Here is a 16150-nt window from a genome sequence, read left to right as displayed (position 1 = left end):
CAGATGGCGAGCACGCTGCTAGAGGACATGACGGTGCGATTTGCCAGCTGTTTCGTGTGGTGCATCCTTGACTAGGTACGCCGGTATGTTTGCTGGGCTCTTTGCCTCTTTTCTCTGTACTGACACTCTCGAAGAATATTATCATGAAAAAGAGGTGGGAGCATTGCGATGGATGCTTTGAGGCACTGGGCCAGGGGTTTAGGTATGTCGCCTCAATCTTTCTGATCTTTTTCTCTCATCTTCCTCTTCTCCATCACCGTCTTCTTCGTTATACAATAACACCACGTTGCCCATGGAATATCTCGTCCTGACCTGCTCACAGTCTTCTATCGATCTGTGCTCCGTTCGTAGCATAAATTGCCGCCTTTTTTCTTCCCTTGTCATCGGCCTATAGAGCCCGACACCGCGGGTTTTTCGACATGGTGAAGGTGAGTTGTTGTCAACCTCATGGACTACAGCAGTCGGGACCACTCCTGACAGCATCCTCAACCAGGCTAACGCGACAGACTTAACAGACAACTCGAGATACACAACGAAATCGATCAGCGTTGCGATTCCCTTTGCGTGATGGATTAGACGCGAACTGAGAGAAGAAGCAAGCGGATAACACGAAAATGACCTTCTGGCCCAGGAGGCCTGGTGGTGGCATAGTGGCATACAATGAATTTTAAGCTGTCTCTCCAGACATGGTTGACAACGCGCCCTGCTGCCGCGAGAAGGAGAAACTGCTCTACGCCGCCACGCCCAGGCACGACGATTCATCGAGGATGATGCACATTTATTGATCCCAGACGTTGCACGCTCGGAGGCAGACATGGAGAATTGGAGACGAAAGGTCAAAGGCTTCCAGATGGCCGGGCAACACGACTGCATCTCAACAACTTCTTCGACAATTTCATAGCGATCATGAACACCAAAGAAGAGTAGGAAGATTCGTGATAACGCTCGAAGAACTCGTCAGCATCCGCGCCTAAGGAAAACATTCTCCGAAAAAACCTGCTGGGATGACAAAGGCGACGATCTTATCGGAGAAGAACGCCTACTCGAATACACCAGCGCCGGACACGCATCCGACGCAATCCAGGAGCACTTGGCTCTACACCCCGAAGACGAACAGGGCCTCGATGCAGCCCTGATGCGGAACGACTCGAACATTGGAGGAAAGCCCCGAGCGATCGGGATGGCACCACAGAATTGATGAAAGCAAGGATATCGGCTGCTATTTCGGAAGACGACATGACCCAAGCTTACCACGAGCCTGCAGTTGTCTGCTCAATATCAGACAGACCAGTCTCCAACGCGAGAACTTGGACATGTGGAACATACCCGCCTTCGCCCCTCATGCTACAGAGGCGCTGTTGTGGCTGTGGATTGGATGACCCAGGAATGGCTCTTGCAAAAGCCTGGGATGATCATGGTTTCGTCGAACGTAGAGGACGTTGAGACACATCGAGCAAAGCATGGCTCACAACCCATCACGCTTGAAATATCTGCGCGCAGCATTCAACCCAGAAACGCCTGAGGCCAGGTCGTTGCTGAATTCCATCGTCCGGTACTCGGTGAGTCTTCGGGGCACGCGGGCATACTGGAACGCGAAGAGACATGGCCTTGAAGCTATATTCGTGGTGGTCTTGACTACCTGAGCACGTTCCTCAACTTTTCTGCAGTTAAGCATCCTTGGGAGAACCTGCAACGCCATATGCCATCTAAACGCTCATGAGCTGCATCAATTACACGCGGGAAGCACAGCCTTACATGTTACCAAGCGCCTCAGCTATACTGGGAAATGCGGAACGAAATTGACTGGAAGCGGCATTTGATGCCCCGAGAGATTGACTTCTCCTGAAGTGGACTCGAGGAGACTGCCCCGGATCAAGGTCTTGCTGTCTCGGGAACATCGCAGCCACTGGAGAGCTTCATGATCAACCAAGAAAGACTTTGAGGAAGCCCACAACGCCCGAGTGACTGCGCTCATGGATCGAGCGACGGTTTCGCCAACAAGTCGACCAACGCGTTGCGACCGTGATCGGCGAGATGTGCAGTTATTCTTCGTCGGCTGCAATTTTCGGGGGTGTGTTGAAAGGAAACTACAATTGTCTAATATGAGTACACTGGGGCATCTTGATACGGCCTGAAGTCTACAACGCACGAGCTGGGCGACCTGAGCACATTCTTCTGTACGACCCAGCTTCCATATGGAGGGAAGCCAGCTTCGTGCTACCAGGCAAATCCATGGGCCCGAGTGTAACAACAAGAGACGTGCCTGAAATCAAAAACAAAGACATATATACTGAGGAACACAACACTATATCGCCCCACAAGAGATATCTCGACAAAGGCGAAGCGTCATAAGGAACTGAAGCAGGATTCCGTTCACATGATGAGTTCTGCGGGCCACGTGCATTTACAAAGACGAGACAGCAGCTTTGCCTGGTTCTTCGGAAACCCTACCAACCACTTATGGACCGCCTGGTCGAGATCTATGGGCAGGCAGACATCTGGGCTCTCAGACCAAGCTTGACCGGCAATCGTATATGGGAAAACTTCCTGATGACAGCTGACTATGGACCTCCCCTCTCAAACGTCGGCAGGGCCTTTGAATCGCTGCGAGAGTCTTTCTGTGCGGGACAATTGCTGCTTGGCCCTTGTGCTACGCTGTACACGACAAAGGGGATCCCAGATACAGAAAGATCCTCTCTTCTGTTCCGTCCAGCATGGAGAATGGAGTCGACAATCAACTCCCTGACGAAGCCTCCTCCCCTTCATCAACATGGAAGAATGCTCCGCTTATAGACGAAAGATATTTTATCTTGACCAACGGATAAGATCTGACAGCATTCTCCCACATGAAGGGCGATCACAGCACTGACCCTGTCGGCAACTCAGCATCAGCGAGGGGTTTTCCTTGAGAGAGAAGGGTTATTGGAGCATTCTGTTTGCGTTCATCCTCAATCGACGAGAAGAGAGGGAGGGGCATAGTAACAAGACACAGGTAGCTGACCTTGCGACCACAAAATCAGTTGGACGGGTACAAGGACGGGATCCTTCAAAGAGGCCGCATACACTCTGGGACCCGGGACGGTTCGTTGCCGGTTACCGACGACCGTCAACTGGAGGAAACGTGGTGCGCCTTCGCCATCATGTTCCTCGAGATATGCGCATCGGCCAGGGTGCTGATGACTGGGTTTATGGGCCCCGTCACCCAGATTGAGTGCGAGCTCTGCACGATGTTCCAGTCCTTGTACGAGACCAGATCACGGTGCGAGCGATCTCTCAAGGCTTCTCTACCACGGATATTTAGTCGAAGACGGCTAGTTCCAGCACAAAGGCCAGACAAGACAGCATTGTTGTACAACGGTTGGCAGACACCAACCGCGTTTCGACTTGGGGATGTGTGGCCTATATCAGGAGGTCGGGATCTCGGACAGTCAAGGGCGCTAAGATTGATACAAAGATGGTCAAAGGTATCTTTGGCTATGTGATGGAGCCGAATGACAAGATCTATCGAGATATATCCTCCAGGTCAAGCAAAGTTACCGGGGCCTAGACAACAACGATGGGTGAGGTGGATAGCCAAGTTTACGAATCTGCCCAACACAAGCAGCATCGTTGAATCTTGTCAAACCTTCCAACATTGCTACCGACCTAAGGCAACAAGTCCACAATGGCACACCTTGACAGGGAGGAGAAGCACCCTCTACGTTCCAGGTGACTCGATGGTTTGGTTCCAGGTAAGACGCGATAGTATCTTTCTTCTTCCTGGGCCAGAACTGGCCTTGACAAGGATATGCACATCATTGCCATCAAGCACTCCTTGATTCACTCAGCCTAGCGACGAACTATCGGGCAGTCGGCAGCATGGCCCCAAGCAAATCAACGACAAGGACGGGGATTCTTCATGCCTTTCCCTCCCGCGCGTCTTCGTCATCTCATCAGCTGGAACGGTAGTGGCTGCCGTCTGCGTGCTCTGCAGCATGGTCAACGAACGCAGGTCACGAGGGTAGAAAGGGAGACACGACAGGCAACGGATGATATGAGAGAGATTACGGGACTCGGAGGAGGCAACGAGGAAAAACACCACGTTCCGAGTACAGTGAACAGACATGGCAAAGCAGAGAGCAGTATACAAGCAGAATCCGCTCCTCACATTTTGGCTGCGCTGAGGAAGAGCCTGCTACCGCAGAAGCCTCGCGTTGGTCGAACACACATCGACAGTACAATGATGCAAAGAGCATGGTTTATAGATGGAGCTGCTGAGCTTACGAAAGCACGGTAATGGGTCCAGCAACCAGATATGTGAGATGCGGAATGGAAACGAAGAGGCCACGCCAAGCTGCTATCATTACAACAAGATCACTCACATAATGCCCTCAGCAACTCTCTATTCGAAGCAGTGGACAGACCTCGACGTACAGAGAAGAGAGGCCACAAAGCATACAAAAAGGCTCGGGATGGGAGGTCGCAGGGGACGGACGACTGCATGTTCCGGGGTCATTACCCGTCTTCAGCCAATACTTCTGTGCAGGGTTACTCGTCTGCATGTACAAGTTAATGAGGGCACATCCTGGACGATTCTGCCAGAAGGTACATGTACTCTTGGGCGCGAGCGGACGTGCCCGAGAGAGCACCTGGGGAAGCCATCACGAAGATTGGATGAGGGCACATGCGGCGGTGGCTTGGTTCAAGTTGAAACATTACCCGAAGAGTCTGGTGGCTTTCTTACAGGCAAGCCCATCAAGAAATGGATCGCCACAAAGCGCACCACAAGACGGCGAGGAATTGCCTGGTGAGCCTACTGTTCACAACAACGACAACAACCTGGACTTTGGAGGCGTCTCGGAGCATTCTTCATGGGCCTTGTCCAACTGGGGACATGGAGGTAATGCTCATGATAACCCAAGTAGTAGTACCGCCCTTTGAATAGAAGGAGAAAAAACTCGGGCAAGCCCCGGGGCTCTGCTTACTCGCGAGATGGCACAGATCCTAAGAGACACAAGCGGGCGAGCCGGCCCTCTTTCAGCAGGCGGGCATCTACAACGATCGTCAGAAGGGAACTCACATACAGGGCCTCAACGTTCTCTCTGCCACACAGGCCTGGATCAAGCACCTTCAAGATTGCAGCCTTCACCACTACATCAAGCTAGATGATGACAACAAGGTCTAGGCCGCCTCCTGAACTTATGGATTGTCTGAGCAGATGTGGCATGGGTTTGAAGAAGCCTTCCAACCATGTCTCGCTTGGACAAACTACTACATGTCGTGGGCTCCCCATCCCAGCTACCGCGGCAAGTCGGCAGCAACATTTCTACACCACCAGAAGCTTTCTATCTTCGTTCATACTTGGCCGGTCACTGCTATTGAACGCCTCAACTGCCAAGCATGAAACAGCGGCGAGGGCTGTAGCAGTTATTGAAGCCAAACTACACTGCAGAACAACACAAAGCAAGCCTGCCTCTGCTCTGCTTCGGAATCATGATCCAGGTGATGTCTGCCTGGCGTACTCTCAGGGAGATCTTACGGACAACTACATTGCAATATCATTAGTAGAAGTCCTACTGGCCCGGATGGGGAGGCTACAGAATCGTGAAACACAGACACAGAAAGGCAGACATTGAACAAAAAGTTTTACGAGTCACCTCACGTCGCCGTTGTCGCCTCCCAAGTCTCGAAACGGCAAGGAGGTATACTAGGAGGACATAAAATCGGCCTTGATCGTCTATGAACCTTCCAAGTCTCCAAACGACATCTCTCGGCAGCGCCAACTAGGAGAACGAACGTGCCTTCTTGTTAGAGCATCAACTCAAGGCCTCACAACAGAATGCTCCTCACTCCACCGGCCTCTCAACACCAGCCTCATACACACAAACACCGTCGCGAGAACTCACTCTCCACGCGTCACCTGTTCCGACTGCACCATTGGGGGAGGGCTGGCCATCGAGGTTCTGAACGACTCGATCAACAAGGGGCTTACCTGAAGCGCTAGAGAACTTGTACTCGCGGACATGGGAGTCTATCAACAAGATGGAGACGGACGGCATTGGTGACCTGAAGGCACCATCCGTCTGTGTCGCGGCGTACATGGCACCGAATTCGGTGTACAAGCTTCGGCCGGGTGTTAGTCAAGGAGCGAGCCTGGGTTGGAATTTGGACCATAGAAACCTCACGGCATTCGGGAAGAATATCGGGAACCAGATAACTGATCAGCAAGGGGACCAGCATGTCGATCTGGGCAAGGCACATTCCGCTCGCTGCTAAGTCTGGCTACTTACACTTAGCAGCGAACGGAACGCGCCCCTTGAAGGGAAATACCAAGAGAATCCGTAAGATTCATCTCGACTTGATGCTGTCAGCCAATCACCGCGCATTTGCAGATGTACACGAAATGGCCGAAAAGATCATCTGTACCACGGGCTGATGCCTATTGCCACGGAAGAGACTGCTTTACCCAAACGGCGCATGGATGGCTGAAGAGCTGATGCCGCAACAGCCATTCGCAGGCGCTGTACTATCCCTTCTAACCGCTTACACAAATCGACTGTATGCCGGGCAATGCAACCGATGCATCAAATGGTAATTGCCACAATGCATCGATATGCGACGCAAGTTCAGGAAGCTCTCGAAGTTCCCATTCAAAAGTACCTAAGCGGAGGACATACACAGAATGGAAGAGGATCGCTTCACAACAAGGCCCAAGACTTTGGCCTTTTGAGTGCGAAATCTCTCGGCATGGCGAACAGGGGCGACGATCATGGCAAGGCGACGTGATCCCCTATCACACCTGTCGCTCTACGCATGCTCTACAATAATGTGCCCAAACTGCTTCCTGTTGAGGGGTTCTACGTCATGGCAGAATTTCTTCCCATTGGGAGGCTCCCTCGTTCAAATGATCCTCGCAAAGGGAATGGAACACCACAACCCACCAACTTATACGCAAGATCCCGAAGAACGGCACCCTTATCATGACGGCTACTCCGCTTATGAACCATGTCCAGGATATCTTGGGCTACCTCAATCTGCTCTAGCGGGGCAGTTGGCCGTTCAAGTATACGAGGCGGATCCGGTCGACCCAATGAACTGGTACAGCCCGGAAATGCTTCAAGAAGTGAGGGAGAGGAAAGGGTTCAGGGGCATTGCTCTCTCGAGGATGTACTCATTCATCCCTCATCGTCTTCTTCTGTCGATGCTACGCGGTACAGGTACAAACGAGGCATACTCCTACCCAGTCTTCATCCACAAGCCAGGGAAAGGGCGATAAAAGGGGCTATATTCCATATAGCGCGTTGAAGTACAAGAATCTTTTCTTGCGCTCTAGGGGACGCCTGCTTGGGTGGAAAGATGGGCTTTTATCGACGGTCCATATACCCGCGGCTTCAATGTTTTCAGAAGGAATTCCCGGTCAAATCAGTTTCCTTGGGAGGACTTGATTTCAGTCGACGAATAAGCGAGTTGTCAAGAGGCAACGGAAATGCATAGTATATTCATGCGATGGCGGCGGAGGAGTAGCCTGGAGCATCTTACATATCCAACCATCCAAAACAACTTACAATCGCCTTATACAACCATACAAAGCAATGAAGATATCTGCACTCTAAAGACGGAGGAGGCAAGTGAGAATATCATATAATTAGCTAGCATATTAGACCAAAATAACATTAAGTATTATATCCATATCTATACGTTGATGGATGCCAGGCTAATCCAACACGCTCATGTATCCACTGTAATGCCGAATACTGTATCCAGCCCACAAGCACTATCCGTCAACTTCGTACCAGGGCATTCAGCTCATTGTTCTAAAAGGGTATCTAATGACTGCTTTTCAAGCACCGAGGCCCTGATGCGATGCGTCTCATCTCTTTTTGGCAATCTTTTCGCATCAGGAGCCAACCGCAACATCTCAGATTGCCATGAGGATGGCCAGGCCAAGGGCACCAAGAGAAACAGACAGGGAGACGCTGCCGGAGTCCTTGCCGTCCTTGTCGGAGGAGCTGTCTCCTGAGCTGTCTCCTGAGCTGTCGCCATCGTCATCGCCGCTGCTGTCGTTGTCGGCAATCTCGCCGCCAAAGGGCTTTCGTCCAGGGGTGACGCTCCGAGCCAGGGCAGAGGCTCGCTTCTTGTAGTCGGCCAGAGTCTGGTTAGCCGAAGGGTTGACGATGCCAACCATTCCGCTGGCGCACTCGTTGCCCTGGGAAGAGTAGAACGCAATGGGGTCTGTTCCATTCACCTCCACGCGGAAGACTTTGTCCTAGTAGCACAGGTTAGCACATGTGTTAGGAAGTGGCGTTGGTATTTCATGGAGGGGAAAACATACTGCTTCGCCGCTGGATGTAGGGAAGAAGCCAGAGAAGAATCCAGTGCCGAGCTCAAGGGGAGAGCAGGGATACCGGTAGTCACCAGCGACCACGGAGTGGTTCTTGGGCTCGAAAACAAATTCCAGAATATCGCCATCAGAAGCCTTGACGGTTGAGGGATCGAAGGTGTTGTCGGACGTGGCCGTGATCTTGATGGTTTTGGCGTTGGCCAGATACGCCAACGCAATGGCCGAAACGAAGCTCTTGAGGGAAGGCATTGTCGATGCGAATTGCAAGCTTGGTCGATCGCGACGGTAACGAGTGAATGTGCTGAAAAGTAAACACGTAATGAACCAAATCGCTGGATGATGTAACAGGGAGTAGACAGGCTGGAGAGCAATGCAAGCTTCTTGCTTCACAAAGGAGGGCAAATGAAACCCAGAGGAAGAGCTGACCGCAGACGTCTTCTTATACCAAAGCCGACCCCAAGGACCTGCGCAGCTCCGTCTCGTATTGCACGTTGCATCTCGTGAACAGGGAGGGTCCAATGGCGCAGATCTTGGAATAAACACGAAAATGCCCAAGCAACGGAGCAACAGCTGGCCAACGAGCGTCTGACCTGTGCTCAAATCAGTCTGCGCCACGCAAAGCCCCATGCATGGATGCATGTTTAGCTGTGTATGTTACCGCCATATTGGGAATAGACCGCCGTGCTGGCATAGGACTGTCTGGGGGGGCGCGAGGCAGGGAGTTTGCCGTCACTGAAACATCGCCGTCGGTGCGATGCGGTTCTTGCTCTGGAATATTCTAGTCGGCGGAGGGGGGCTTGGTGTAGCCGGCTTCGCATCCGCTGTCGTGACAGAAACCACCAGCCAACGGGTAACTAACAGCCTCCAAAAGACTGCAACAGCGGTGCAAAGTCCCAACCTCGTTGCTCACAGCCCTAAAGCGAGTTCGGGCCAGTGATAGAGCCAGTCGGGGCATGGTAGGTAAGCATCAGGCAGCGTCTCACCGCATCGAAATAGTATCATGGCTCTTTTTCTGGCACCATCCGGTGTCGTGCCAAATATAGCATCCAGATTTGTCTCCTTTTGGGGCGAATCGCTATTAATCCGCATGCATGAACGAGTCGGCCGCTAGCCTGTCTTTGCCTGGATCTTTCATGTGGCTGTGGTGCTTAGTCAAATAAATCCTCTTCGGGTCAAGACAGCAGCTTTGGGGTATCGAGAGAGCGCGCGGATTCGCCGTCGAGGTAGACGCATCATACTCGTACGATGGGAGGTGCTCCTCGGGGACACCCTGGACAACTTCGGCGACTCCTCTGCCACCAGCTTCAGGAAATGGCCGGATGGCGAACTTGTACAGTATGCCTGCCTTTCGGCCGGGGGCTCTGGTGGAGAGCCTCCGAGTCTCCAGGCCGGCCGGGCTATGGCATTGCCACCGGAGCCGCGTCTTCTCGCCGGCTCTTTCGTCCACGCCGGTCGAGTGTATGTAGCACGGAAATGCTCCAAGCGGGGGCCGGAGGTCACCATGAAGAAGGGGGAAGACGGCAGCTGATATCTACCACTCGTCATGCTCTTCTCGATCCTTCAACCGTTGACACCCGGCAGTGTTGGCCCGAGCAGCAAAAGGAATGTAGCATCGGCCTCGCGCAGCTACGGCAAAAGCCGTTGTCCAGTCGCTCCATCTGGAGCCCCGTCGTTAGTGTCGTCCACAGGGCAACTTCACGTGGAATAGGGGTGCTCTATCGCTCCATTTGGCAAGACTTGTTTAAGCTTTTGGATCCAGATCGGCTGCCGGGCCAGAGTCGATTTGCATGTCTAGGCTCTCTAGATCACGCCCCAAGTATAAGATTTGCTGGCTTGGACAAACTTGTTCAGCTCATACGTAATCAGCCCCTTCAGCCGCTAAGAGAGAGGCCAGTGTGTCGCTCTGTTTTCCGTTTCTGGCCCTTTGCTCACTCGATCAGCCCAGCTGTGGCGTCTCTCTGTTCGTACTGTTCCTTTGCCTGGCCAGCCGAGGTGGTAGCTGCAGTAAAGGACAGTAGTGGTTGGCAACTCCCGAGCTGGGCAGCCAACTGAGGGACGGGCCAAGAGGAGGAACTTTATTTCCAGCAGAAGCTGGTGGCTCAGCCCCAAAACCTGGGTGTGTCAAGCGTTGCGTCGTTGTCTGTCGAACTCCTTGATTCGACCGAGGCAGTCAACCAACCCTCGAGAGCGCAGGCCGTTGTTCCGATAAGCCAGAACACGCCGTTGGCTTGGCCACACCCAGCGAGCGACTCAACTCAACGCTCGCCAGCAACGTGGAATGAGCCTTGAAGCTCTGGAACACAGTCATCCCCGCGAGTTGGCTGGCCTGCGCCTGGTCCTGAAGCAGTTCGTCGCGGTGGAGCGAGTGCTTGCGTCGTCCCGTGAGATCGTCCAGTCGTCGTCTTGCTCAAGGACCCGTCGCTGTAGATGCAAGCACGGCAGCGAAATTGCAGTCTCGCGAGACTCACCAGCTACATACATGACAGCAACGTCTTCAATTGCGAGGGGAGCAGCCAAACCCGCTACTGCGTTTCAGGATCAGTCCACCCTTGCCAAGCTAGCGTGCCAGTGGAAAAGGCGCGCGGAACGAGACCCATGGCATGCAGTGTGATAGGGAGCAGCAGCGTGTCGCGGCTGAAATTGAGCTTGAGCTGGGTCAGCGTATCATCGTGGGGAGACGCCGGGGTGAGCCGAGATGAGGAGCCAATCTACCTGGCACTCGGAAGCAGATTGAAGTACTGTGGTTGCCAGAGTTGGTTGATGATGTACAGTAGATGGCTTTACCATGCTGGTCCTCGCTCGTATGTATGCGCCTCATCCTGTAAGAGACAGAGAGAGCGCACCAGAAGAGGAACTGAAATGAGAGCAGTCGAGCAAGAGACACGAGGGGTCGCGGGAGAGAGGGCGAGAAGCTTTCCTGCCTCGCCAGGTGAAAGCATGGGCAGCGGTTGGGTGAGCGAGCGACAGCCGGCCAGGAATGTGAGATGCAGGGAATAGGACAGTGTCAACTATCAGGCTGGCAACACACTGCCAGACACACACACACACTCACTCACCAGAAGCACACACCGGCGCTGGAACCTGACGATGAGGTGATGGAGGGCTCCCGTATTCACCATCACCAAATTGCAGCGTTCTCGTGATCAGGCGATCCCGAGGCCAGGCACCTCCAGCGCCAGAAGGTTTCGGTGGGTGGAAACCTTGAGACGTCGAGCAATCGGCGCGTCTGAGGTACAGAGGTAGGTAAGGTAAGGTAGGTAGGTAGAGCAAGATAAGGTAGACGAGTACCGGAATGGTGCGTAGGGGGTACATGCTCCTCATCAGATATTCCCTGCGGTTGGATTCCGCTCATGGCAGAGATTATGGAGGAAGTGCCAGGTTAGCATTAGGCGTCGACCCATCACTTAACCTCCGAGCACGCGCTGCAACAACGTGGCAGAGGGGCTTCAGGGGACCTCTAGTAGCAACCCGGTCGCGAGCTGCGTGTATCAGATACATGCCGGACGTGTACTCGTACCTCGGGAACATCTCCTCAAATGCCTTGAATGAGATTGGATGAGACGCCTCGGGTTCTGGGAAGGTACTGCTGCTCATTGCGAAGGAAAGGCACGAGTACAGCCACTCTGCTCCGTACCTTACCTACGGTAACTTAGGTACCTACCTTACTCGTACGTCAGTTCCTTCCTGGTCTGTCACCACGATGCTGGGGGTTGGCAGACGCCCGTTCCTTCCTCGGAATAAGTGCAATGTAACTGCGGATGAGTGGCGTTTTTCATCGCGGTCCTGCTAATCTGCTGCCATCTCAATTCTCTCCTCTCTCATTCTAACACGAACCCCGACAAAACACGATTTCAATTTTAACCCCCCGGACCTGGGGCCAGAAACCACATGGCAACCAGCCGGGGGGGCCGGAGTCCGAGGTTCTCGAATCTGCACTGTCCTGCTCTTGTCGGAACGCGCCCCGGCTCACGCATGTTTCCTTACCGGGTCTCGAGTTCTTTCCACGCGACGACGCTGGCCATTCGCATCTCGAGTCTCCCTCCCGGCAGGTGTTCCCGCAACGAGCTCGGAGTGCTCCGCAAGGGAGGGGCGCCACGGTGGCTGTCGCCTGCTGAAGAAGCATCTATCTGGCTGATGCTTGCAAGCGCGCGGGCACCAGCTCAACGAACAGAAACCCAAAATCCTCCTCCTTCTGACGACTGTCCTCGCCGAACAGACGCAAGCATTGGCGTTCGCTAAGGCTAAGCAGCCTCTGCCCCGCCAAAACGGCGCTGGCGTACCACCATGGCTTGTCAGAATCCAGTCTGTCGGGAGTGTGGCTCCAACAAGGGATTGTCTCATGATCGCCCATCTCTGCGTGCGGCGCACGCTCCGTCAAATGCTGTCACACCGAACCAAGCATGGCATGTCCGCGTAACGACGGAGCTGGCTCCAAGTTGCCCTGTACATTCCTGTACTGTGCGCGCGTGAGCGCGTCAGAGAGCGACATACCTTGCCTTACCAAGTACAGCACACAGAGAGCAGAAAAAGCGGCCTTGTCAGTCTGTCCGAACGAACCGCAGGCACAGCAACCCGCTCGCACTCCCACCCGGCCCAGCCCAACCCAGCGCTGCTGCTTTCCATCGCCCTCCGCAAAAAGAAGCACGACGATATTACGCCGTATTTCGCATGTCCACATCACATCGACTGCGAGCAGGGGAGGCCGTTTTGACCAAGAAGGTTTTTGTAACCAGGGCAGGGCACAGTACAGGCAGACTTGGCGTTCCTGCCAGGCCTGCTCAAGGACATCTTACTACTAGCAGTTTTTTTTTTTTTTTTTTTTGTGTGCGCACTCATGTACATGTAAACACGCATCTTTACATGATGAATCCCGGACCCCTCGACGAGACCCGCCCAAAGCGCCCACCATCGGGCACTGGGCTCCAAGTGACGTGCCAGAGCGGCTAGGCGACGTCTCCCCCTTTGATATCCGTCCTTCTCAGGGTTCTTCGCAGCCCTACCATGGCGTCCAGCTGCTGCTCTGCTCCCTCCTAGCAGTCCTCTGCCGCTACGCTACGAGAACACACTGGCCATCGACACGTGGATGAGGAAGGGCGTGGCTGCATTCCTCCAACGACGCAAAGCGAGGCCGTGGTGATAGGGATGGCTTGCTCGCCGAGGTGGCTTGCGCGCTCCAGAGACGTGGGCGGCATCGTCGACCCGAGAGTGGCGCATCTCGCTCCAGCTCCCAGACCCGACATCCATGGAGACACACACGATTTAACGTGGGCGGGCTAGCCTTAGTACGGATTCTTTGTGGAGGCTGGAACCTCTCCATGTCGCTGCTATCTGGGGCTGTTCTGGCCGCCCACGCTGCCTCTCTTTTATTAGCGCGCTTCCCGTGTCTAACATGGCCATCCATGCGGTACGAGTATGAGCCCCGAGGGCCTACTACTACCTCTACCTTACCTACTATTACTACCGCTACCTGTTCTGCTATCTGCTTCTACTGGGGTACAAGTACGCAAGACAAGCATGGAGATCTTCTAATCCAGACTTGCCAAGTACATCTCGCGATTTCCCGCCTAATAAGCTACCTGGGTTCCCCCCCCAAATTACCTCTTCCCTCATCCTTATATTATATCGGAGCCGGGGACTCTTTGTGTGCGTGTGCGCAAGGTGAGCTGTGTGCGCCCTGCCTAGGTCGTGTCGTTCTCTCCTCCTTCTTCTCCCCGCTTGTTGCTCGCCGGATAGCTCCTCTTGTCGCCTTAATAAGAGAGCGAGCTAGGGAGAAAGAAGGCCAAGAGAAAGAGAAGGCAAAAGAAGGACCGGGAGAAGAAGACGGACAGGCGGACGAATGCCCATGCTCGCCCTCGTTCCTCGGCTGCCGACGTTCAACAGCTCCGTCCTTGGAGGATCCGGATGTCCCTGAATCCATTGCCTTCGGGGGACTTGGAAGCAGACCCGTTTCCCTCATCTGCTGCTGTTGCCGTCCAGGGCCCGCGACTCTTTGGTGGATCTGCTGACCTTGTTTCCTCAATACTATTTTTTTTTCTCATCTGCCCTCGACCTCTTTCACTTTTTTCACCCTCTCCCTGTTGGCCCTTTGCACGACCGTTAATCTAGTTATACCTTACTCGATATCCCCCCCTACAAGCTCGAGGTCATGATTGTTGTGGCTGTTGAGTATATGGATCTCACCCTCTCTTTGCTTGACGAGGCAACTTATTCAGACCCCTCCAATATCTCCTCCTTCAGTATATGCCACAGCCCAAAAAGCCCGCTGTCAGCGCCGCATAATTACGCCAGCTCCCGCCCTCCCCTCCCCCTTGCGGACCTCCATCCTTAACAACTTTCTTCCGGATTCGAGCGATAGGTCGCTACCTATGCGGCCAAATCACATTGGGCCCTAAATGTCAACTCCTGCAGTAAGTGGTTCACAGCGTGTATCAAGTTGCTTCCCCTCTTCCTCTCTTCTCCCCTTCTCATTCCACCTCCTCTCCTCCCCTCCCATCATTGTTCGCTTCGAAACAGTGGCCGACTTACCCCTTCTCCTCCTTGTCTTCACGACAGCAAAAAGCCAACCTCGCTCGCATCCGAGACAACCAGAGACGGTCTCGTGCTCGGAGGAGAGAGTACATCGCAGAGCTCGAGCAGCGCCTGAGAGCGTATGAACTGTCTGGTGTCGAAGCAAGTTCCGAGGTACAGCTCGCCGCCCGGCGAGTGGCCGAAGAGAACAGGCAACTTCGGGAACTTCTTCACAAGCACGGCTTCCAAGACGAATACGTATCCTCCTTTCTCCTCCAGCAGGCGGGGGCCTCTTCGTCAACAGACCCAGTCCAGGCGCTGCAGCAGATCATCACTCCTCGGCGGCCCGCGGCGCTGGAGACGGGCGTGCCTTTTCCCATGCCGAGCCAGGTGACGAGAGAGATGGCATCGGGAAGTTTATCGGCGGCCAGCGCGGCCCCCTGGGATCCCCAGCAGGTCGCAATGTCCCCCTTTGGGCATCCTCACGTTGCTCCTCAGCAGCCGGTAGTACCGCCAGCGCAGCACGCTTACACCTCGCCGGTCTTCACCGAGGGGCCTGCGGCCTCCCTAAGGTCGGCATCCTTCCAGCAGATGAACCCTTCAACGTCGCTGCTCGATGACGTCTCTCAGCACAGCGGAACCACTCAGCCATCCGTCGGAGAAAACCCCGCAGCGATGAACTACATCCACATGAACCCGTACCAAAACCCTTCAGCTCGTGATTTCCCCCCTGGCCCTCCCCCTCCCCCGCCTCCTCCTGGCGGTGGCTACTATTGATTCAGAGAGAGAAACCGAAGACGGACTTACGCACGACGACTCATTAGCCATGTACGAAACGATTTGATGGATTACCCGGGCGAAGATTCGCGTCGTCTGCGAGCACACGGGGCCCTATCGGTGTGTTCGCATGGACTGCCACATTATCAGAGTGCCCCGACCGCCGGATGTGGTGGGCAAATCAAACGACATGCTCCCCGTTACGATTTGCGCGAAGTCACGAAACTGCCAAAAGACGGACCAGACCAGGACTTGAACACGGATCATTCCTTGTCATACACGGTGGCTTGGATATACGAAACGGCGTCTACGAGTCAACAAGTGGCAAAGGGATATTTCTGATTTATTCCAGGAATATCTTAGGATACACCAGACGCTATCATCCCCAGTTATGTGAGATCTTCAAGGGCCCTCGGGTGGAACACGAGTCACAGGAAGGCCTTTGGACAATGTCGATACGAGACATTGTCCCAGAAAGCAGAATCCATCCATGGTTCCTGGCATCTGCATTGAGGAGCGGGCTCCTGGCTACTGTACAGCAAGCAA

The 16150-nt window shown here is 54.0% G+C and overlaps 4 protein-coding genes across 4 annotated transcripts; 2 read left to right on the top strand and 2 right to left on the bottom strand.

Moving 5' to 3' along the window:
- Positions 1–5632: 5632 nt before the first annotated feature.
- Positions 5633–6169, bottom strand: CCMA1212_004300 (uncharacterized protein; the record flags this gene model as incomplete). Its single annotated transcript, XM_073701609.1, has 3 exons — positions 5633–5686; positions 5886–6102; positions 6165–6169. The coding sequence occupies 3 exons, from the start codon at positions 6167–6169 to the stop codon at positions 5633–5635; spliced, it is 276 nt and encodes a 91-aa protein (XP_073559532.1).
- A 413-nt stretch (positions 6170–6582) lies between these two features.
- On the top strand, positions 6583–6765 carry CCMA1212_004299 (uncharacterized protein; the record flags this gene model as incomplete). The annotated part of the gene is made up of 1 exon (XM_073701608.1): positions 6583–6765. The coding sequence occupies one exon, from the start codon at positions 6583–6585 to the stop codon at positions 6763–6765; it is 183 nt and encodes a 60-aa protein (XP_073559390.1).
- Positions 6766–7897: 1132 nt separating this feature from the next.
- On the bottom strand, positions 7898–8569 carry CCMA1212_004298 (uncharacterized protein; the record flags this gene model as incomplete). The annotated part of the gene is made up of 2 exons (XM_073701607.1): positions 7898–8245; positions 8312–8569. 2 exons carry the CDS (start codon positions 8567–8569, stop codon positions 7898–7900), a joined length of 606 nt encoding a protein of 201 aa, XP_073559391.1.
- Positions 8570–14365: 5796 nt separating this feature from the next.
- On the top strand, positions 14366–15604 carry CCMA1212_004297 (uncharacterized protein; the record flags this gene model as incomplete). The annotated part of the gene is made up of 2 exons (XM_073701606.1): positions 14366–14584; positions 14743–15604. Exons 1-2 carry the CDS (start codon positions 14466–14468, stop codon positions 15602–15604), a joined length of 981 nt encoding a protein of 326 aa, XP_073559394.1. The 5' UTR covers positions 14366–14465.
- Positions 15605–16150: the final 546 nt, after the last annotated feature.

The sequence above is a fragment of the Trichoderma ghanense genome (assembly GCF_004382785.1).
Source record: "Trichoderma ghanense strain CCMA-1212 chromosome Unknown scaffold_4, whole genome shotgun sequence".
NCBI classification, from domain to species: domain Eukaryota; kingdom Fungi; phylum Ascomycota; class Sordariomycetes; order Hypocreales; family Hypocreaceae; genus Trichoderma; species Trichoderma ghanense.
The sequence above is the reverse complement of the archived record's forward strand: the minus strand, read 5'-3'. Positions and strand labels throughout refer to the sequence as shown.